The sequence below is a fragment of the Gossypium arboreum genome, chromosome 3 (assembly GCF_025698485.1).
Source record: "Gossypium arboreum isolate Shixiya-1 chromosome 3, ASM2569848v2, whole genome shotgun sequence".
Lineage (NCBI taxonomy): Eukaryota > Viridiplantae > Streptophyta > Magnoliopsida > Malvales > Malvaceae > Gossypium > Gossypium arboreum.
The window spans coordinates 2,838,807-2,861,352 of record NC_069072.1 but is presented as its reverse complement, the minus strand read 5'-3'; the positions used below and the strand labels follow the sequence as shown (position 1 = coordinate 2,861,352).

Here is a 22,546-nt window from a genome sequence, read left to right as displayed (position 1 = left end):
AATTATTAGTCGTTGAGGTCTTGTTGCGGTAACATGTTTAGATTGTAGTTGTTAAAATAAGTTACAAATATTAATTCAATTTCAAACAAGAAAATCAAATATTTAATTAAATTTCCAATAAAAATACACATAACAAAACAACAAAATGCAAACCCATAAACCATTTTCAGTGCAGAATTCAATCCATCGTCCTTGAATATATGGTAAAACAAAAATTATAATAATAGTTACTTCCTACACCACACATGGTGCTCAAAATGACATTCAACAGTTCACTAAATCCTATCCCTAACTGAACAAGGGCTTAGGTTTATTAATGGCAAACATAGGAATAATGACAACAACATTATAAATAAAAAATAAATAAAAAACAAACCAGAACCATGCATGATTTGTGAAGAAGAAGAAGAAAAACACAGACAAACACAAAGGATGATGGTAGGTAGTCATACACGATTAGTCTTGCTACATTTGACACGGTCCAACACCATTTTCCCAAACAAATGACTGTGTAGAACTGAATAATGTCTCAATATGAATCTCACAAGTTTGTCGTACAGATCTCCCTGAATGTAAAAAAAAAATAAAAAAATAAAAAATAAAAGTTCAGTAGATAACTTGAAGACTATGACTATGAATATAAAAAAGATGGTCAATTTCTACAAAAGGTCCTTCTACTATTATGTTTTTTTCGGAAATTAAAAAAGAAGGACAAAAAATTATATATAGAGATTTATCAAATTAATAGAGGGACTAAATTGGCTAAAAATGGATATTAAAGGTAGAATTTGACCTAAAAAAAGGAGATACAAGAAATGTAAGGTTGAAAATGAAGTTATAGTTATATGGTACCTTGGAAACATGCAACGCAGATTGAATAACATAATTTCCATAAGCATCCTGAAGGACCTTCAAGAAATCAATGTCGAACATGATTTCTTTGATAATAATTGATGCATGTTCACTTGAACATTTCATGCATTTCTCCACAACATTGCTGCCATATTTGTTCATTGAAAGGGAAACGTAAGTCCCTCGAAGCTGCATGATTAGGTTTGAGGTAACATGACGAAGTCTCATTCCAAGTACAAATTGCACAACATAATTCCTGCAAATTTAAGATAATTATATCATGTGTATAGCACTTGATGATACTTATTAACCAAATTAGTTATATATATATATATAAATATATGCATGTATATATAAATTATCCTGATAATGGTAAGTGGAGTTTTTTAAACTCTACACGTAGGATTAAAAATATGATATGCGACTATAATGTATTATAAAAAGAAAAAAATTAAATATATAAAAAAATTGAGACATATGTCATCTTTTAACCTTTCTAACTTAGGGAATTTAAAAACTTGTGCAAGGGTGGTGGGAAGAGGCTGGTACAAAATTTATAAAATTTTAAATTAATATATGATGAAATTACAATTTAAACTCAAAATGATATATTTTTAATTTGATTTTTAAAATTATAAAAATATAAATAATAAAATTTGACTAAATTGTATTTCAACTCCAATAAAATATACATTTTAAAAGCTAATGAGACAAAGAGTAAAAAGTTCAACCCACTAAAAATCAAAAAGGAAAAACACACCTAAATAAAATTTCCTTAAACCTAAAAAAAGTCCCTCAAAATCTTGAAAATTTATCATTAAACCTTTTAAATTTTTGAAAATTTTCCTTAAAACCCCTAAATTTTTTGAAATTCTAATAAAGCACTATAAAGATTTAAAATTTTAATTAAACCTGCTAAAATTTTCCAGAGTTTTAATTAATTTTTTCAGACCTAAAATTTTTGAAAACCATCAAATTAAACCATTCAAAATTTTTGAAAATTTTAATGAGGTCCCAAAACTTAGATAGTGATTTGAATAGAAAAAGGAATTTGAGAAGCAAACCCATAGCAATGCTCGGAAAGAATAAAGGCATTTGATATAATTTCAGCGAGCATACGATCCCTAGCTTCTGTTTGGACATGGCTCAAGCATTGATTCAACACACAACACCCACTTTTATCAGTCGCAATGTCCATACAATTATTTGCTATTTCATCCGCAATATGCTGCAATGAAACAAACAAAAACAAAAAATATATATATTATTTCGTCTGCTCCTTAGCACAATTGAGAAATGGTTGTTTGATATAAATAATACAGCGTCATTATTTCATACAATCTTTCCTTTAATATTATTCATAGTGAATAAGGATTGCTATATAAGGAGTATTTGGATTTAAACCTTGAAAGTTCATGATACAAACTATAATAGAATCATTTTAATACTAATAATTAAGTTACAATCAATATCTACATATATAGTAACATTAATTTCTAAGTATACACATGCAAAAATATACGTGTGTATATATATATAATTATACCTTGGTATCTTCATTGGAGAAAGTAGAAATGCACTGTTCAATTATATGATGACCATGGATGTTGTTCGTCAATGTAACAGCAATAGGTTTCAAAACCGACAAAAGTATCGATATTTGTTCTTGAGATTTCATCCGCAGCATAAGCTTTTGAACCGCCCGAGTCCTGAAAAAGAAAAACACATACAATATCCGACCAGAAGAAAAGATTACAGTTTCATTGAGAAAGAAACCCTAATGTCATGTTCTTGGTTCTTTACCCGAGTGGATCAGTGCAAACTTCCATGAATCTTTGTTTTCTAGTGACGAGTACGAGGAGTAGTTCGGTCGTTTGTTGTTGATTGATCACTTCGAAGAGTTTTTGGATGAGATAATTAGCGACCTGGTGTACCATTAACTCGTGAAGTTGATCTTTAACTTCGGATATAACCATGTCGATTTCTTCACGTTTGATGATTTTGTCGTCGAATTTCTTTTGCAAGAAACGACAGCCCTTTTGGTCTTTGGCGACGGCGGAGATCCGACCTTTTAGTTCCTTCAATGATGAACACGTGAACCATTCTTGGCGACGATTGTTGTACATTGGAGGGAATAAATTAGATTTAGGGTTTTCGGGTTGCGAGCCACTAGAACCCCATATAGAGTTGTTGGTTCCCCAGTGGGTATTCATCGGCCAACGCGGGTTAGTGTAAGGCAATTCATTGAAAGATCGGCTCCTCTGTCGATACACGTCGAAGCCAGGAAAACTCGGTTGCGGCTGCGACGGTGGTCGAACCATAGATGCTCCTAGAAAATCATAGCTTCCAAACCCCTCATTGGGAAACCCTAATCCCATTTGCCCTCTCACAGCAGATTCAACCCTCATGCTTTGTAAACGAGAGCTATTGTGATCAATAAGAGTCATTCGTCTAAAAGAATCTTCAAGGCTTTCAAAGCTTTGTTGGGAAGGTAATGGAAGGTTTGGAGTTAAGGGATATGATCTTTGGGAAGAATAACCAGTAGGGTTTTGGAACAGACCATGAGTAGGGCTTTGATGGAAACTAGGGGTAGAATATGGAGGAAAAAACAGGTGGTTTTCATAGGTGGTTTTCTCCATGAAAGACCAGTACAAACCTTCATTATCTATTCTCACCATGGGGTTTTCAGAGGTGGTTTCCTCCATGTCCATGAACGGAAATTGAGAACCTTCCATATCATCTTTTTTCTCCATTGGGGGTGGGGGTGGGGGTGGGGGTGGGGTTAGGGTTAGTGTATTGGTTACAACTTGGGAAACAAAAAGAGGGTTTTAAGGAAAGAATGTAATGGCAAAATAATAGCTGGAGTGAAAGGAGCAACTAGTGTTTGTATCAAACAAGGAAACATACATACCACGTTAACTACTCTGTTGACTATAAATATATAATATATTTATTATATCATTAAAACCATATATATATCTCTTCTTTCTTTTAATCCTTTAATTTTGTTTTTCATAATTAATTAATCATTATTTCACCAATTACCTATGGGTTTAAACACATCAATTTTGGCAAGATTTTAAGAAAACAAAATGACGCAAATTAAGTTAATTATTTCCTATGATTTTGTTAACTTATAAAAAATACACTATGATTCTATGATATTGTAATATATGATTATTAAGCCAAGTTTTTTTTCGCAATATTTTATATATATATGATATCAATTCTGGACTAAATTGCTATTAAATAGTTTCAACTCGTTTCGACCTAGGCTTAATTTAGTGCCCAAAAGCACTTTTAGGAAGAAACTAAAGTTTTTAACTTCTCAAAAAAGTGTTTTTAAGCAGTAGGAGAAGCATTTTTTTCTCTCAAAAAGTTACATGTTTAAGACTTTTTTTTTTAGAAATACTATTGATCTCAAAAATGCTTCTAAAAAGTAATACTAAGGGTATTAATGTGTACCGACCTTTTTGATATGCAAATACTGATAAGCAATAACGACAATGAAAAACACACTCGATATTAACAAAAAGAAAATGAGTGCAATAATCTTGCTTTTTTGAAGTGTTGTACATTAAGAAACTCTCCATCTGTAAGACAGTGATGGGTCAAATCTTGTTCAATTGAAATCCTTCTTCTTTTCCCAGAAAAAGAAGTTAGTATCGACCGATTATATACAGATGGAAGCATTCGAATCAGAGCAACTCACACCGATGTGCTCACTGGTCACCTCCACAGTCGTTATTGTTGATACTGCTTGTCAAGGATAAAAGTTCCATTAGTTCCAGACGGTACTCGAGGCCTCTAAGGTAGTGTCCCAGTAGCATACACCTTCATGGAAGAAATGAGGGGTATCAGAATCATCAGAAAATAATATCATGCCATATGAACATGTGATCAGCTTCCATTTCCAAGGATCTTTGAATGCAATATATGCCGAGTGACCTAGATTACATGTTAAAACTTTGGAACAGAAACAATTGAATTCTAATACACCATAAAACATATTTCATTTTGAATATTTTAAAAAGGGAGTAGAAAGTAATGAGATAGAGAGAGGGAGCGGTGGGGGAGAGCAGGACTAACCAGAAGAGAAGACGAGCAAGATAGTCTCGTGTTAAGGAAATTAATGGCTGTAGCTGGAGGGAAGTATCCTCAACAAGTTCGGAACAATTTTCACTTCCAATATTTACAGTTCCGGTTGCCGTGTTCTCTGACAGAGGAACCTTGGAATGCATCCTCGGAGAAAGAGTGGCAAGGAGACCATGGACTACAGAGTGGATAGTTTCTTTCAATTCAGGGGAAGACGGTTCAGAAAGCTCAACTACCTGATATTCGTGTTACAACTTTATTAGCCATGACAGTATAAGATAAAAAAGTTCATTACAGACGGTTCATGTGACAGATTAAGCACTTTCTAGGCAAGTTCAGAAATATAAATTAGAGTAAAATAGCAGTGGTAGCCATTTGCAATATACAAAGGTACCCATTTAACACAAAAGCTACATCCCATTCCTATACAACTGCGGCCATGAGAGTGTGAAATAGCAAATGCACTATTTTTGCCAATTTTCACTTCATATTTATGGAGAAAAAGGAAAGAACTTGAATTGTATTAATCATAAAGAGATATTACATTCACAGCGTCGTGTTAAGGGGATGTTAGTGAATTAATTTGTTGTAAAAAGTTGAAGAGATCAAGGGAAACCTTTTCGGGTTGTAGTGATCTTAAGTAGTCAAGTAAATCATTCTTTTCTTCCCCAACAAACTGTTGCATTTGCATGGCCTCATTTTTCTTCTTTAATTCATGTAGTTCCTTCAATAGAGAAAAAAAAAAAAAAAAGGAAGGGAAAAATGAGCATGTTTCTGACCAAATTGAGGATAAGGAATAGAGTTCACAAAATTAAAATTTATAATAAATACATATTAAATGACAAGGAAAATGAGACATTCATCTTTAAGGCCCTCCCAGCATCTTTTGAACGCTTCAAATCGACACAACCTATGACGTGTTATAATTAATCAAACTTGCACATGAAGGTAACATTTCTCCAGTCAATGTATCAAGTTAAGCAGTTCATGGATTCAAAAGAAAAAAAAGGGATCAGGAGAGGTTCCTCTATGTAATACAACATACCTTTTTCACTGAAGCTAGACGAGACTGCAAATGAAGAATATATTTACGAGTTTCAGGGGATATTTCACCCAGGCCTTCAAATTCAATATCTTCAAATTGCTTCTCAGTGGTTTTTTCAGATTCAGATGACGAATCATTTTTCCTTGAAAGTTCTTTTAATTTTGTACCGTCTAACACAATCTCCTGTAGGTCAAAGTTTGGTTTTTCTGAACTTTGATGTTCCAAATCTGTGTCACAACCAAGGTTTCTTTCAAGGCAAAGCCTATATTCAGCATTCCTCAGTGTATAACTGCAATAAAACAAGAACTATGTTTCATGATACTCCAAATATGATGATATACATCTAGTTGAAGGGGAAAGCTATTCTGCATGTGAAATTAATGACAAACATTCTTAAATTCACATGTGAAATTGATTTTGTCAATATAAACCCATTGGGTTAGGATTTCAAATTCAAGTGACACTCAATATACAAGCATAGATGCATTTTTCGCATGCCCCCAAGCAGAGAGATTTTTGAAACACACGGTGAAGGCTTTTCCCTCTTGGCAACCAACCAATATGAAAACATTAACTACAACGGTACATATTACGTAGAATATGAACATACCCAGTCATCATAGAAGAAACCAACAACTTCGACAAAGGTTCCCACATTGCCTCAATATAGACTTGAAACCTGTCAGATGGAAGTAAACCAAACATGCCTGAAATAGTCCTTTTCATGGCATCCACAGTTGTAGGGGGAACATCTTTATGGATAAGGCTAACATCCAATGGTTCTATGTCCTGTATCAGAACATTGAGGACCGACTTCTGAAAGAAAATGCTAAAATTCAATTACTATATTGTTACCACAAAAACATTTCAAATATATTACATGTATCCATTAATTTGAAAAAGTATAAAGAATCCCTGTCTATCTTCTTGTCAATATTGGGATCCACAACAAGTGAACAACAGCTCAAATATGTTGGTTGAACTACTCGGAATCGCCTGAAATGCACAGGCATGGAGAATAAACAGAAGCAGTCAGCATCCTAGCTTATCCTCCAACCATCATAGACTTTTTGAGCTAACCTTTTAAAAAATGCGGTTCACTCATAAGTCAACTTCCACTGCAAGTCGGCACTTATTCTAACTTTTAAGTCAATATGTTAAAATTAAGTTATATGCATATTCCCAATGTATTCATTAGCCAGGTTCAATGATCTCATTATGAGTAAGTTCTATACAAAAATCGAAGCAAACTTCAACTTAACATCAACTAGGAAATGCTCGTCGACTCCAAGAAAGAAACTGCCACCCAACTTTAGTCCATAACAAGCAAGGTTTCGATTCTTTTCAGACCACATTTTCAAATGAAAGTTGAAAAGGGATGTAACTTCAAAGCTGCTTATCTAATTAGCAAAACATCAGGTGCATACACACATATATATATGGTTAGTCTGTAAGCATAGCACAAACATCTAATATAAAGAGAAAAAAAAGCATCACCGCAGAACTTAAACTTTTTTTGTAACTTAACACTAAAATGTAAGATCACCAGTTTCAGTTCTCTAGACAAACACCATTTTCCTCATTCCTATACATAAAAACCTAAATTTCAAACCACTATATTGCACAACACGCCTCATTTTCTCAAAAACCAATCAAATATCAAATCCCAAATAATCCTAAAGCAATTCCACCAAAACCGCGAACAATATTCGAAAAAAGAATCCATCCAGATTACATTATCAGCTAAAAAAATCAGAAATCCATAATAATAATAAAAACAAAATCAACAAACCGGATATAAAGTGATCAATTCACCAAATCCTCGACAATTCAAATTCATAAAAAAATTAAAAATCCAAAATTCGAAAAAAGCTGACCTTAGAAGGAATAGGATTGGAACCGGAATCATCACGTGAAGGAAAGGCATCGAAATTATTGGAAGATAAAACAAGGAGAGGAGTTTTTCGTAATTTGCTAAAGTTGGAAGAAGGGAAAGAGGAAGGAAAAAGTAAAGGTTTTGGAAAGGAACGTGATTGGGAAGAAGAGAAGGAAGGAAGAGGAGAGAAATGAGAGGAAAGAGGGGTAGTGGCCATAATAATAATGGTTAAAAATGTGTCACACCGCTACTCTTTCTCAGCTCTTTCTTTTCCTTCCCACTTTCTCTTGCCGCCAAACAAGTTCTTTTCCTTCCTTTTGCTTTCGTTTTCCTTCGAGCAGTAACGGCAACCACAAATGTTTAAAAGAGGAAGGAGAGAAAAGGGGAACGAATCGGAAACGTTACGTGTTAACGTTTTAACACCGTGAAATCCTGTTAAATAGTCGACGGAGTTATATATTACGTGACGTAGCTATTTTATTTTATTTTATTTTTAAATATAGATTTTTAATAATTTTATTATAAGTTATGATATATATATATATATATATATATAATTTTAACATAATACTTAAAATTATAAAATATATCAAAAAGTCATTTAACTATTAACTTTAATCATTGACCGTTAAAGTTAACAATCTCTAATATTTTTAGTTAAAACTATATCACTGCAAAATGTGGCAAAAATAAAAATTATAAAATTATATAAAATTATAAAATTTTTCTTCTAGTATGATAATTTTATAATTTTTTACATTTTTATATTTTTTACAACTTTATAATATTTTATAATATTTTCTATTTTTCTATATATTTTATAATTTTTCTAATTTTTAATAAATGTTAAATTTTTATTAAAATTTAATAATTTATAACTTTTATTATTTTTATTTTTATCATTTTTTTTGCCACATGTCACGCTGTGGTTGTGACATGTGATAGTTTTAACTAAAAAAATTAGGGCGCTTTAAGTACCCAATCGATTACAAAAAAAATTATAGGGGCTTAATTATTTTTTTAAAGTTTGAGGGCATTTTTAGTACATTTTAAAAATTCAAGTGCTCAAGTGAGAAAAAAAAAAGAAATGGCTTAATTGATTTTTTTGAAAAAATTTAAGGATTTTTTACAAGCTTGAACCTTATCTTTTTATTTTAGTCTATTATATGTATAATCGCACCACACGTCCTTTAATTTATGACATGTTTTAAATTGATATTTGAGCTTAAATTAATTATAAATTAAATAAAAATAAAATTTAATTCAATTCAATTAATCTCAATTTTAAATTTGTATTCTATAAATTATTTAAAACACTTTGATTTAACTTGATTTTTGATTTATCGATTTTTCTTATTTAACTTCAATTAATCCTAATATTCTTACAGCTTTCCACCTTACGAACAAACAATCCTAAAATGCTACAACCTTCCCCTTATTGACCAACATTTTGAGTCTATTTTACTACAACATATATCATTTTGATAAATTAATGGTAACTTCTTAAATTACTAAACAAAACTGCAGAATTTTGTAGCTGATCTCATCCTCCCTCGCCAAGCGATGGTTAAATTCAGGCGAAGGACATAATAAAGACATAATGATGGTTGAGAGTAGAGGTGCTCATACCAGCTCAGGTCAGATTTAAGTACGATATTAATATACTTTTATGTTTGTTTAAACTCGGCTCGAAATATGAGTTTAAAATTTTGTCAAAACACGCTCATTTTTGTAAAAGACTAACTCAAGCCCATTTTAGGTTCACCAATATTAATTTTTATTTTTTAAATTATTTATTTTATTTTATTTTAATATTTAATACTTTTATACATTTTTATTTATTAAAAATTTTATATAATCATTTTAATATTATTTTAATGTTTACATTAAAATAGTATTATATATTTAGTATAGGTTTATTTCTCTCTTCTTCTTTTTTTTGTGTAAAAAACCTTGAAAAACTAAAAAATCCTAAAAGAAACTATAGCTACAGATTTATCCTAATATTTCTCCTACTGACTACTCAGACTCCAAATTCGGTTCTTTGGATGGATCCTAATAGGTTTATCTCTTTAATGTGTTCAAAATTACATAATTATAAACTTTAAAATGAGTCGGGTCGGGCCAGACTTGGGCCTCGAATATTCAAACCAGAGCTCGTCTCATATTTTAAACAGATCTAATATTTTTACCCAAACCCTCCCAAATTTCAGGTGATTCTTCGAGCTTGAATAAGTAGCCCAACCTATAAACATGTCTGAAAGAGTGCCCCCTTCAAATGCATGTTTATAACTTTATATTGATTGATCTCTCCTACCCTTATCTAAAACAAACCTTGAGAATTTTCTTTTTGCAATCATTTCTTTTATCTAAAACAGACACCATCAACATATGATTCTTATGACTTAATCTCAGACGTGAACACGAAGTAAACATCCTTGATCAAATGTCAGAGTTAATTCCATATATATTAAACATATGACATATTATTCGTCTTATTGAAAGAAAAAAGTAATACTAACATATCATTTATCAATTGAGACTACGGATCGAGACTCAAAACTTAGCTTTTACTAAAATATTTATGAATATTCAATCAATTGCCCTATTTTTACATAAAATAGGGTATGTTTAAAGTGGAAATGATAGTTTTAGTATAAACGGGAAAGTGAGATTAACACAGATCTTTAACATATGACTTGTCATTGGTTTTGTAGAGAGACAGATCACTTATCAATTGAGGGTATAATCAAAGCTCACATCTTAACACTTGTCAAAATATTAATAAAAATTCAACTCAATCAATTTAATCAGCCAAATCCGTAATACCCTGTATTTACAGGGCACGTTTAAAGGGAACTAAAAAGAAAAATTGGAAATGCTAGTTTTGGCATATAGGAATTAGATTCAAGCTTTGTTGGCTCCTTTCAAGAGAGACTGCCAAAAGTGGAAGGTCTCTGGTCCCCTACTGTTAGCAAATACTTCAGAGTTAGGACCGGCAATGGGTGTGTTTTATCCATCTTCCTGCTCTGCCCTGGCCCTAAATGGCCGAACACATCACTTGTTTATTGAATCCATTCTTGAAGCATTAGGCCCTGAAAAATTGGTTTAAAGGGCAGATGAAATGAATGAATTTGTTGAACATCTTTTTCTTTTTTAGCATTGTTAATGGGAGGGGGACCAATACTTTTTTTTATTACATTATTGTCAGTGTATTTTTTTTTTTATGATTCAGTGAATTTAAATAGGGATATCATTGCAAAAAAATAAAACTGTGGTGGGTTTGGAGACAAAGTTGATAATTCGCTGGGAAAAGCCAAACAAAGGGAATTATCATAAAAGTGTTGATGTCGGGAAGTGGGTTAGCATCAGTAATGACTGACCAATTCCCATTTCCCAAAGTGTAAATATTTTATTATTAACTTTCTTTTACCTTTAGTTTCTAAAATCCGGTCCAAAGCTTTACATTATTTGGATTAATAATTGTTCCATCTAAATATTTGGCCGAAAAAAAAAGAAGTTGTTAATTGATCAAATAGGTTTTATTTTAAAAATTAAGAAAATAGGTCGTTTTTAGAGAAATTATACGAAATTGTGTTTAGTTGCGCGCATTTTCTTCACACTAATATGAAAGCACACTCAATTGGACGAGCTTTATTTGTAATTATAGAAAAACACATCCAGCTGGGCACACTATCTCTAACATGTCAGTAGGAAAGCTCATCCAATTGGACGCGCTTTCACACTTTTTCCAAAAACGACTTATTTCCCTAAATTTAAAAAAAAACCTATTTGGCCAATTACTTTTTTTTGGGCATGTTCAACTAATTTAGCCTAAATATTTTATAGATAGAAAATATACTCGATTTTTATAGGCGATGGAGTTTGTATTAGGAGTTAGATTGTATTTTGTTCCGTTTACTTAAAAAATAGAAAATTAGTAATTGTACATTAAATCAATGAGTAACTTATTCTTTCTGTTAAAAATTTCATCTAGAAATTAACGTCAGTAGTCATTGTTTAGTTATTTTAGTAGCCATACTCGTTTTTAGCGGTAGAAATGAATGAAATTTTAAAAAAAAAAGATCAATTTGCTCTTTGATCTAATTTACAGGACTAATTTACCCATTTTTTTAGTAGAGGGGTAAAATGCAATTTCACATCTAATGCAAGGGCCTCCATGGTACTTTTATTGGTAGGAGTAGTGTCCTAAAATGAGAAATTTCTACCTTAAACTTTGTAGAATTTATAAAATCATAAGTTAGTATATGGTAAAATTATTGTTTGTCCCTTAAAAATATTAAAATTTTGATTTAGTTTTCTTGAAAACCATAAAACTTAAACTAATATAAAGGTGAAATTACATTTTAACTCTCATAAAAATATAAATTAATCTTGTTCTTTCTTACTTCACCCTTGATTTTTCCATATATTATATGTATTCATATCTAAATTTCTTAATATTTATAACTATAAAAAGATGACATAATTTAACCGCAAAAATGTTAAATTTGATTTAATCCTTTCGAAAATTATAAATATAAAAATCAATACAATAATAAAATTATATTTTAACTCTTATAAAATATATAATTTAATTTCGACCATCTTAAAAATTTTAGGTTCCACCCTTAATTTCTTTTCTTCATATATATATATATATATATATATATATATATAAATATTTTATAATCTTAAACCTTCAAAATCCAAATTTGACTTTCCTGGTGGGAAAACCAAGTGAAATTTGCTAATGACAAATTGCTGCCATTTTCCTCCACTTAACAAATCCGCGGAAGATAAACTACGATGAAAACCATGAAATTCCATTTGCTGCGAATCAATAAATTTTTTTAAGAGAGTTAAGAATTAAAAATTTTTATTTTGGGGTTAAATTATTAAAACTTTGTCTCTCATTTTGGATCAATTTTAAATTTAGATAAATTATAAAAATAATTATTTTTGTTTGTTTTATATTATATTTAAGCAATTTATGTTTGAAATGTTACGTTTTAATCACTTACGTTATCATTTTATTACGAAGTAATCACTCTGTCGTTAAGCTCTCTTACCTCCCTAATGGCAATCCTATGTGATAGTCCAAATGAGTTTTAAATGCTAATTTAGATATCCAACTGGGATGACAATAGTTTTTTCAGTCATAATAGGAAATAAAACTAAAAGAAAAAAGAGACTTTTCCAGCTCAATGTGTAATTAATTTAAAATTTTTAATTAATTAAAAACCTATTCTCATCCCAATTAGACATTCGAGTTGACTTTTAAAACTCATTTGGACCACAACATATGATTGTTATTAGAGAAATAATGAAGCTTAACGACAAAGTGACTATTTTATAACAAAACAATAATGTAACCTGAAACAAACAAAAGTGATTACTTTTATAATTTATACTTTTAAATTTGCATTAATAAATTTAGAACATTCAATTTGTGTTTTTCAAATGGAATCCTTCGAAAATTTTCTAAGTTGAATATACTTTTTATAATAATTTAATTAACTACGGATAGTTATCCTTCTGGAAAGCTTAGTCTCCTCATAATTTTGAGGGAAAAGAAAAGCAGTTTTCTTGGGATTCACAACTTAAATTATTATTATTATTATTTAAGTTTGGAGTCATGTTATAGGACCTTTTTATCAAACAAAACAAAAAGACAAAGGAATCATAAAAAGCAAACAAAGATGAACGAGGTACTAAAAACAGCAACATTATCTCTGTTTTTTTTTTTTTTTTCATTACATGAAAGAAACAATCCAGAGGACAAACATCAGATATCCTCTGAATCCCCAAATTACAAAATCCTGACCCTCAAACATCCTAATCAAGTTATACACCATAAGCTACCGTAGGTTTATATATATATAATGCAAAACGAAAAAGAATCTACAGATTATAAACTAATTCCTGGTCGGTGGTGGGTGCCTAAATGAATAACTGAGTCACTGAATCATCATCATCATCATCTTCGCCTTTCAGGGGTCCAATGTGGTAAAGCTGGGCTAAAATGTGTAGATACCACTCTAGAGTCCAGTAACTCCATGATGGGTGTGAAGTTAACACACCTTGGAACCTTGTATTGATTAATGGAAGCTCCTCTTGATATGGCGTAATCCATGAGTTCTTCAAACGTGCCGTTTTTCACCACCCGGATTTCGAGTGGGCCGATTGAGTTGTCAGCAACTCGGCCTTGTCGGTACACCGAGTTCATCGATTCTTCCATTGCTAAACAGCACTGTTTCAAAAGGTCGTCGGTGGGGGAGTTCGCGGCGTCTTTCACCAACAATTCCCAGTATATAACGTAGTGGCCGGGGATGGTTTTGGTGTCGGCGTAACTCGTGTACTCGACGACGCTGGTGTTGAATTCTCGGAGGAGCCGAGAAGCGTTCTCGACGGCTTTTTGTAACTCGGCTTCGTCGGTTTTGTCCGAGTCGATGCTGAGCAACACGTTCTTCCTCCTCACGAAATGGAACTGTGGGGCTGAGTTATGGAACCCCGTGACTCGTAAAATGTCGCCGACTCGGTACCTGCATAATCCGGCATAGGTCGTGATTACGAGCTCGTATTCTTTCCCGATTTCCACGTCAACAAGGTCAACGAGTTTAGGAGGTGAGTCACGAGTGAACCCAGCTGAGTTAGGATCATGAGGTAAGAACTCGAAATACGCCATGTTCGGCATGATAGTATACGAAACTTCCGATGGTTTGCACATGGGGTTAAGGTTTAACCCAAAATAACATTCCGATGAAGCGTACATTGTACATGCCTTAGGTAACCCACCACTGTAATAATCCAAGGTCGGAATATACTGTGCCATAGCACCCGTTACTATAACGTCGAGGTACTTAGTATTAGGCCAAATCCTTGTAATAATCCCTTCCCAGCTTTCCTTCGAACATTCATGGCGGACAAACCGAGCTAGTTCCGGGTCGGGTTTCAGGATCTTACCCATACATTCCCTTAATGACGGGTCGGTTACCTTTTGATTCAAGGTACCCGTTTCGATATCCTGAGAGAGTTGTCGCCAATTAAGCTGAAGGAACCTGATTGCACGGAGGAGACCGGAGGCGAACACCGCGCCGACTCGGAGGACTTGATGGCGGTCTTGGAGACCACAAAGCATCTGTGTATACATGCTTTGGAAGGAATCAGGACAAAGGATGGCTTCGTTGGGGCTGGTGTAAACGTTGTATGGGTCGTACGGTCGGGTCTTGAAATGCTCGCTCTTGTAGTAACTGGTCAGCACCGGTCGAGCTAACAGACCACCTGGGGTTCTTGTTTCCGATTTGACGAACAAGAAATATAAGCCCTTGCCTTTGTCTAAACCCGGCACATAACTGTTTCATACAAAAAAACCGCGTTAGCATAGAGAAATTTAATTAAACAATCTTCTAAACATTAAACAAATACTAATATATATATATATATATATATGTACTTACAGATTCATCACTGGCATGAGCAAACTGTAGAGCAACTGGCGGCGATCTAGCTCTTCTTTAATAGTTGGCATCAGTTTCCTCTCACCAGCTGAAGTCCCGGAGCTGCACAATTTCCCATATAATAATCAATATACAGCGACGAGGATGGAATTGAATTATATAAATTTATAAAGAACCAAAAAGATAATTTTCCCAACCTGGTGAGGAATTCTGAGATTGGGTGAGCTGATAAAATGGCGGAACGGTCACCATTAGCGATACGTTGGATTTCAGGCTGAAGGTCTTCGTAAGCAATGACCGGAAGTTTGGATTTGAACGAGTCACGATCGGTTGCCCCATTGAGTTTGAACCTTCGAAGGTACTCGGTTTGGGAGTTTTGAGTTAGGATATCGGACAAAACTCGTTCTTGAACCGAGTCGGCGTTCCGAGTCATTTCCTCGACGAATCGCAAAGCTTTTGCATCTTTCTCGCATGCCGGCGGACCCAACGGAGACGAGATTGCTGAATCGACGGCCATTTAAATTTTTCTTTAAAAGAAAGGGAGCTTTTAAGTTTTTTTTTTTTTAAATTTGAGAGAGAGCTTTTGGTTATGGAGGAAGAAGAAAGGGGAACTGTGAACCGTGTGATGATGAACTTTGGGGAGGTTAGAAGGGGATTTATATAGGGGAAGGGTAGAACGGGGAAGTAGTGGAAAATTGAAAAACGAAATACACGTATATTTAATGAAAAAAAAGGTTAAAAAGATTATTTTTTTCTGTCAACTGAGGGGGAGACAAGGTGGGAGCCACAACACGTAGACATGGCACGAAATTAGGCAGGCATGTGGGGTTTAGTGACCGCCATGTCAGCATAGCAACAGAGGTTAAAAAAAAAAAAACTTGTTTTACGCGTCACACAACCACGCGGCTGTTTTCGGGTAAAATTGTTGGCCCTTGATTACGATGGTCTGCCGGCACGTGAGACAGATGCTTATATTTTAATTTCAACTTTTTTTTAAAAGCCCCAAATATTAGTCCAAATGTTGAAAGTACAAACTGTTTTTAATTAGAATCATTACTTTTTGGCTTATAAATAATTAGTAGTTATTTTCATTAATAAAGTTAAATAATTTTTCATTATTTTATAAATATTTTTTAATTTTTATATTAATTAAGGGCACAATACGGTTTTTAGTAACATTCCATAATTGTATCAAATAATGGTCTTACACTCTTACTTATTAATAATAAAATATTAATTTTTATATTTTATGTATTATAGGCGTGCAAGTTGCGCTTTAAATATTCAAAAGGGTTAATTTCACATTTTCACTAAATAATTTTAAAATTTTACATATTTTAATTTACTCCTTAAAATATTTATATTATATAACCATTAGCTTAATTGTTTAATGCTGAACTAAATTTAACATAGAGCATGTTTAAAACACATGTTATACACGGTGACGGAGTCGGAGTTGACAGGGCCTAGCCCTTCTTAAAATAAATTTTTTATTTAGGCCCTTTATAAATTATCAACTTTTAAATTAGTAATGGTAAAATTTTACTTTAGCCACACAAAACTAATAAAATTTTGATTGAATCCTTTAAAATTTATAAAGATATAGATTATTAAAATTGTGAAATTGTATTTTTACTATTGTAAAAATATACAATTTAATTCCGCCCCCAAAGAGAATTTCTGGCTCCGCCAGTGGTTATACGATAAAAGTGTTATAGAGACTCCTATATTAGGAATCAAGTTGCATTTTGTTCTCTCTACTCAAAACATGAGCAAAATAGTCTATGTATGTTAGATCAAATAGTAAACTAGTCTTTTCCTGTTAAAAATTTCATTCATTTATATTATTAAAAACTAGTGTATCTGACGTAATAATCAAACAGTTACATGTACATAAACTAATATTTAACAGTAGAAATAGACTGACTTTTTAATGAATAATCAATTTACTTTTTTCTCTAACAGAGAAGAATTAATTTATTCGTTTATTTTATTTTAATACAATTAATCATGAAATATATTTTATATGTTGTTTTTTAATAAATAAAAAACAAACACTTTACTTTAAAAAATTACCCATTAAATTGTCGTTTATATAAAAAGATGAATAGCTTTTATACGAGAAGGCTCACGTCCCTCATAGAGAAAGAAGAACAAAGATAAGTGGGAATCACGTGTGATTGATTTCCTATAATAAGAGCTCGTTCTCCGTTTGCTTTGATTTTAAAAGAAAGAAATAAAGTTTGAGACATGCATTTAAAGATGTACGATGCTTAGTTGGTAACGTTTTGGAATTTAGCAAACATGGAACAATTGCATGACTTGGAAATGTTTTCTTCTTTAATTAACCAATTTTATCTTTTATTTTCATTCTATTAGAAGTATGTCAATTTGTTGATTGAGTTTAATTTAATTAATATGAGTATTGTTGTCAATGCAATAAGACGTGGGTTCGAGTGTGCTGAAGTGCATTATACTCTTATTTATGGATTGAGAAGGGGCTATGAGTAGTTATAATCATTATGTCAAAAAAGAGCAGATATGAGCAGAACGTATAATGAAATTGTTAAAAATATACATACAGAAATGTTATTACGTGAGTGAAAAATATATTAAAATTTGATAAAAATAAATAAATATAACTTTGGTTAGAAAAATTATATATATATATATGGAAGTCTTATTTAATTCTATTAAATATACGGTAGTTTGCTAATTGAGTCCTAGTTCGATTGGTATAAGTATTGCTGTCAATGCAAAAGGATGTAGGTTCAAGTGCGTTAAAGCGTATTATTCTCTTATTTATGAGTTGGGAAGGGAATATGAGTAGCTCTAAACATCGTATCAAAAAAAAGTATATATAATCAGAACTTGCATACTAACCCATTTGGTTCTCCAATTAATGTCTATTAACTTATTGATGCGGCATACACGTGAATTGCCATGTATTATTGAATTATATACCAAAAATTCGACCCACCCCTTTAGTATATTAAATATTGGAAGTAAATTATGAAGAAAGTTCATGTTGTTTTTATATATAAGAGTGTCATAAACACACCATAAAATACTTGGAAGTATCATTTTCATTTTAATTTTAAATAATAAGCACGTCTTCTATAAAATATAATTAAATATTCCCAATTAAGAAGAATCTTAAATATAATAATACGGCTTAACCAACTAAATTATCATTATTAATTTCCCCACTATACAAATTTTTTTATTAAAAAGAGAGAAATGGACCACCATATATCTTTAATTTCCTTAATTTTATTATTATTTTCCCCTTGTGCAATGCGTTTTCATTTCTTATTATTACTTGCATTTATTTATTTAAAAATTGATTTTAGATAAACAATGAGTAATTCGACACGAAATTATAGGACAATGTTCCATAATAAGTATACAAATATTATTAAATTAAAAGAGACTTTTTAAAAATAGAAAATTATGTTCATTTTATTCGACCATCTTTATATATATATATATATATATTTTGAATATGAATATATAAAATTAAAACTAAAACTAAAATTAAATATTAAATATATGTGCATCACAACATACACACATGCCCGAAGCTAAAGATTATTTTGGTTTGGAACAGAAATTGAAAGCATTAAAAAACCTTAAATCTTAATTATTAAAATTAAATGCTCTAAAATATTATTTATAATTTTAATTGATTTTAAATTTTAAAATTTTTATAATCCAGTCATTCAAATATTAGTATTACACTAATCCCATCCTTTATTTAGAGACTAATTTAAAATTTGAAGAATAGTTTAAGAATGTAAGATTGCATAAATTAGTTTATATATTAGTTTGGACATAAATTTTGATCTAATTGAGAAAAAGTAAAATTGAACATTTTTTATATTTAATTATTATTAAATTAATAATTGAATTAATTGAATCGAAAATTAATAATTTAATTGATGATAACGATTTTAAAAGGCAAAAGAATGGGAAGATATTTGGGGTCTTTTTATTGTTGTTGTGGAAATTAGGTATTTATGGAAAAATAAGCGTTGGCGAAAATGACGTGTTATTATCAGCTGTACCCAACAAGAAAGAATAAGAGAGGCAAAACATTGTACAAGTCCTAAGTGCCTTTAATTTTTCCTTTAAATTGTCCAACCTTTTAAGGCACGGCAATGGCCGTGGTTGGACAACCCCAAAAAAAATGCTTTCTACATTATGTTTTTAAATATAAAATATTTATTATGAACAACTTATAATAAAAATCTTATAAAAATAATCTGAATTTGATTGATGATATATTTATTTATAATTAATATAAAAATAATAATAATAATAAAATTAAATATTATAATAATATTATAACATAAAATAAAAAATAAAAAATAAACTAAATGTATCGTAACGCACCTTATCTTCTATCTAAATTTACCATTTATTTTGAAGCTCCGCATCTAATATAATATGTTTTCTATTATACGCGCCTATAATTAAATAATTAAATGATGAAATGGGGCCGTACAAGAAAGTACAACTCACTGTTAAGGGATTTCAAAGATTCCGGGAAGTAAATAATATAAATCGTAACGACCCTTTGGCGGTGAGCCACACCGCTTGGAATCCCGCATGTGCCTGTCCATGTGCATGTGCTGAACCTAGTTTTCTCGGCAATAAATCTTGTTGCCAACTCCCACGAGCTATACTTTCAAATAATTTAAGCGTTTATTGCACTCACCATTCTCGAACTAGGTTTAACGTAATTTTAAATCTCAGTTTAAATTTTACGTACAAATCGAATTATAAATATTTTGTTTTATTTATTGTATAAATAATTAAATGTTATATTTAAACAATTTATATGATAGGTATGTATGTATTTACAAATTGATCAATTGTTAATTATTTATTTAATTATTATCATTTATTTAATTTTTAAACATTAATTTTATTATAATATAATATTTAAAATTATCTATAATCCATTTTAATCCTTAAATAAGAGGATAATGTATTTTAATACATTCAAATTCACGCCTCTTACATCGAAAATAATATCGATGACAATCAAAATAAGACTCAATTGTCATGATAAAGTATTTATAATTACCAAAAAAATTTATCCTAATTAAAAAGTCATCAACCAATAGAATTATTACACGTACTACCAATAGAATTATTACACGTACTATGTTATTATTAAGAAACGTACATTTTAAATAAAAATAAAACAAAATACAGAAAAAAAAACTATTATGAAAGGTGGAATATAAATTCAGAAGCTAATATTACTAATCAAACGCCAAAATAAAAAAGGGTTGAAGATTGTCTGTTTGAAATTAAGATAAGGAGGAATGTTTCAAAGTTCAAACAAAACAACTCCTTTTCCGTTCTTGTAGTTATAATTATTCGATGTGGGAGTGGGATACGTAAATGATTCAGTGAGGTGGTCGGCCGCCTCAAACTTTTTCCAGTCAAAAGGTCGGCTTTGGCTCTATAAATCAAATGGATAATTTTATAGTTTGTTTTAGCCACCAATATTCCAACCGACTTTCTTTGTTTTTTTTTCTTCAAAGTCTACTCTTCATGACCTCAACTACAAATCATCAACAATTAAAATCGAATCAACTATTTTTTAATTAAATATTCCTTTTAAGTAATTAAATATGAAAAATTGTAAGTATAAATAAAACACGGTAAAATTCCTGTGAAGGTCTTTGTACTAAAAATTAGATTGTATTTTATTCCCTTTTATTGAAAAGTAGACAAATTAGTCTTTATACATTAGATAAAATAACAAATTTGTTATTTCTATTAAAGATTTCATCCATTTTTACTGTTAAAAACTGGCTTGACTGATGAAATAACCAGACAATTACACATGATGTAACGTGTATCTCATGCTGACTTACAAATATCATTTTTAAACAGTAAAAATAGATAAAATTTTTAAAAGGACCAAATTATTCTTTGGTCTAATGTACATGGTCTAATTTGTCCATCTTTTAAATAGAGAAAACAAAATACAATCTAATTTATAATACAAATGTCTTCACGATAGTTTTACCTTATAATATGACATGTTTAATATTACTATTATATTCAACACGTTTAATAATTTTATTGGAGAGCTACAATACAACTTTATGGTCTTATTAACCAACAATATTTAGGAACAACCTTCCTCAAGTTCTAACACATTTAAATTAACTCCAAGTTCTAACTTTCGGTCGAAAATTTTTTATATAATGTCGAAAATTACTTATAACTCCTACTCAACCTTTAAATAGAAGGATAAACGTACTTCAGCACTCTCAAACCCATATCCACTCGAACTGGAAGCAATGTAATACTAAACCTGCTCATGATTTGAGCCACCTACCTAGGCTTGAAAGATTGCTCAAAAAATTAGAGAGTTTGGACAAAATACAAGGCTCAAAAATGGGCTTGGGTAAAATTTAAGGCCTATTTTCTATATGAGTCGGTCCTTGAGCAAATTTTTTTGCCCGAGCTCAGCCTAAATATATTATGGTATAAAAATTTTATATTAGTTGTATATTTATATTTATATTAAATCACTAAGCCAATCACAATTAAACATTTATTATCCAAAACCTAAAAAAATTATCCAACTAAATAACTCAACATAGAATATAAAATTTTAAATTTTATATTTAATATAATAAAATATTTATTATATTTATTTATATTTTAATGCATTTTTATCGTGTTAGAAAATTTTTATTTTAGCATTTCTTAATGCATTTAGTATATTATATATTTTTTAAAGATTATTTTTAAATAAAACCTAATCTAAAAATCAAGTATTTACTGATTGGGTCAAATTTGGATTTACTTTTTTAAATAAAATAAGTTAATTTTTCGGACCCAATTGGACCCGAATTTGGAAATTTGATGTAGACACCTTACTCAAATCTAACTTAAACTCAGCTTGACTTATGACAAACTCTAGTCAAACTTAATCGACTATAATAACTTTTGAATAGTTAAAAATTATTAAGGTTATATTAAAAAGAATGGTGGGCTAACTAGAAATTGGAAAAATCCCAGCTCTCTAAGTTTGAACTTAGTGTCAATAAAAATAAAATTTCAACACAAATTTGTTGGCTTACTTAACACATTGGAACAAGTTTTAATTAAAAAGAGACAAAAAGGAGGGGGGGGGGGGGGGAAGTGGAGTAAACGTGGAAGAAAGGAAGAAGGGAAGAAAGTGAG

At 30.9% G+C, this 22,546-nt stretch overlaps 3 protein-coding genes across 3 annotated transcripts; all 3 read right to left on the bottom strand.

The window, feature by feature from the left end:
* Positions 1 to 446: 446 nt before the first annotated feature.
* Positions 447 to 3,605, bottom strand: LOC108484903 (pumilio homolog 12-like). The gene is made up of 5 exons (XM_017788787.1): positions 2,656 to 3,605; positions 2,399 to 2,561; positions 1,917 to 2,080; positions 853 to 1,108; positions 447 to 566 (listed from the first exon to the last, which is right to left on the bottom strand). The coding sequence occupies exons 1-5, from the start codon at positions 3,603 to 3,605 to the stop codon at positions 447 to 449; spliced, it is 1,653 nt and encodes a 550-aa protein (XP_017644276.1).
* Positions 3,606 to 4,377: 772 nt separating this feature from the next.
* On the bottom strand, positions 4,378 to 8,249 carry LOC108484430 (uncharacterized). Its single transcript, XM_017788209.2, has 6 exons — positions 7,870 to 8,249; positions 6,603 to 6,808; positions 5,993 to 6,281; positions 5,564 to 5,671; positions 4,942 to 5,183; positions 4,378 to 4,686 (listed from the first exon to the last, which is right to left on the bottom strand). The coding sequence occupies exons 1-6, from the start codon at positions 8,083 to 8,085 to the stop codon at positions 4,575 to 4,577; spliced, it is 1,173 nt and encodes a 390-aa protein (XP_017643698.1). The 5' UTR covers positions 8,086 to 8,249; the 3' UTR covers positions 4,378 to 4,574.
* A 5,331-nt stretch (positions 8,250 to 13,580) lies between these two features.
* LOC108484174 (probable indole-3-acetic acid-amido synthetase GH3.1) lies at positions 13,581 to 15,993 on the bottom strand. Its single transcript, XM_017787867.2, has 3 exons — positions 15,526 to 15,993; positions 15,329 to 15,430; positions 13,581 to 15,223 (listed from the first exon to the last, which is right to left on the bottom strand). The coding sequence occupies exons 1-3, from the start codon at positions 15,843 to 15,845 to the stop codon at positions 13,849 to 13,851; spliced, it is 1,797 nt and encodes a 598-aa protein (XP_017643356.1). The 5' UTR covers positions 15,846 to 15,993; the 3' UTR covers positions 13,581 to 13,848.
* Between the last annotated feature and the right edge of the window lie 6,553 nt (positions 15,994 to 22,546).

Excerpts from the sequence above, each read along its gene's own strand:
- LOC108484174 (XM_017787867.2), bottom strand. The coding sequence starts at position 15,845 with ATGGCCGTCGATTCAGCAATCTCGTCTCCGTTGGGTCCGCCGGCATGC. Across the intron at positions 15,431-15,525 it reads ATCTCAGAATTCCTCACCAG|CTCCGGGACTTCAGCTGGTG; the intron begins GTTGGGAAAATT and ends GAAATTGTGCAG. Across the intron at positions 15,224-15,328 it reads CTCATGCCAGTGATGAATCT|TTATGTGCCGGGTTTAGACA; the intron begins GTAAGTACATAT and ends TGTATGAAACAG.
- LOC108484903 (XM_017788787.1), bottom strand. The coding sequence starts at position 3,605 with ATGGAGAAAAAAGATGATATGGAAGGTTCTCAATTTCCGTTCATGGAC. Across the intron at positions 2,562-2,655 it reads GTTTGCACTGATCCACTCGG|GACTCGGGCGGTTCAAAAGC; the intron begins GTAAAGAACCAA and ends TTTCTTTTTCAG. Across the intron at positions 2,081-2,398 it reads TCTCCAATGAAGATACCAAG|CATATTGCGGATGAAATAGC; the intron begins GTATAATTATAT and ends GTTTCATTGCAG.
- LOC108484430 (XM_017788209.2), bottom strand. The coding sequence starts at position 8,085 with ATGGCCACTACCCCTCTTTCCTCTCATTTCTCTCCTCTTCCTTCCTTC. Across the intron at positions 5,672-5,992 it reads GTCTAGCTTCAGTGAAAAAG|GAACTACATGAATTAAAGAA; the intron begins GTATGTTGTATT and ends TCTCTATTGAAG. Across the intron at positions 5,184-5,563 it reads GATCACTACAACCCGAAAAG|GTAGTTGAGCTTTCTGAACC; the intron begins GTTTCCCTTGAT and ends CACGAATATCAG.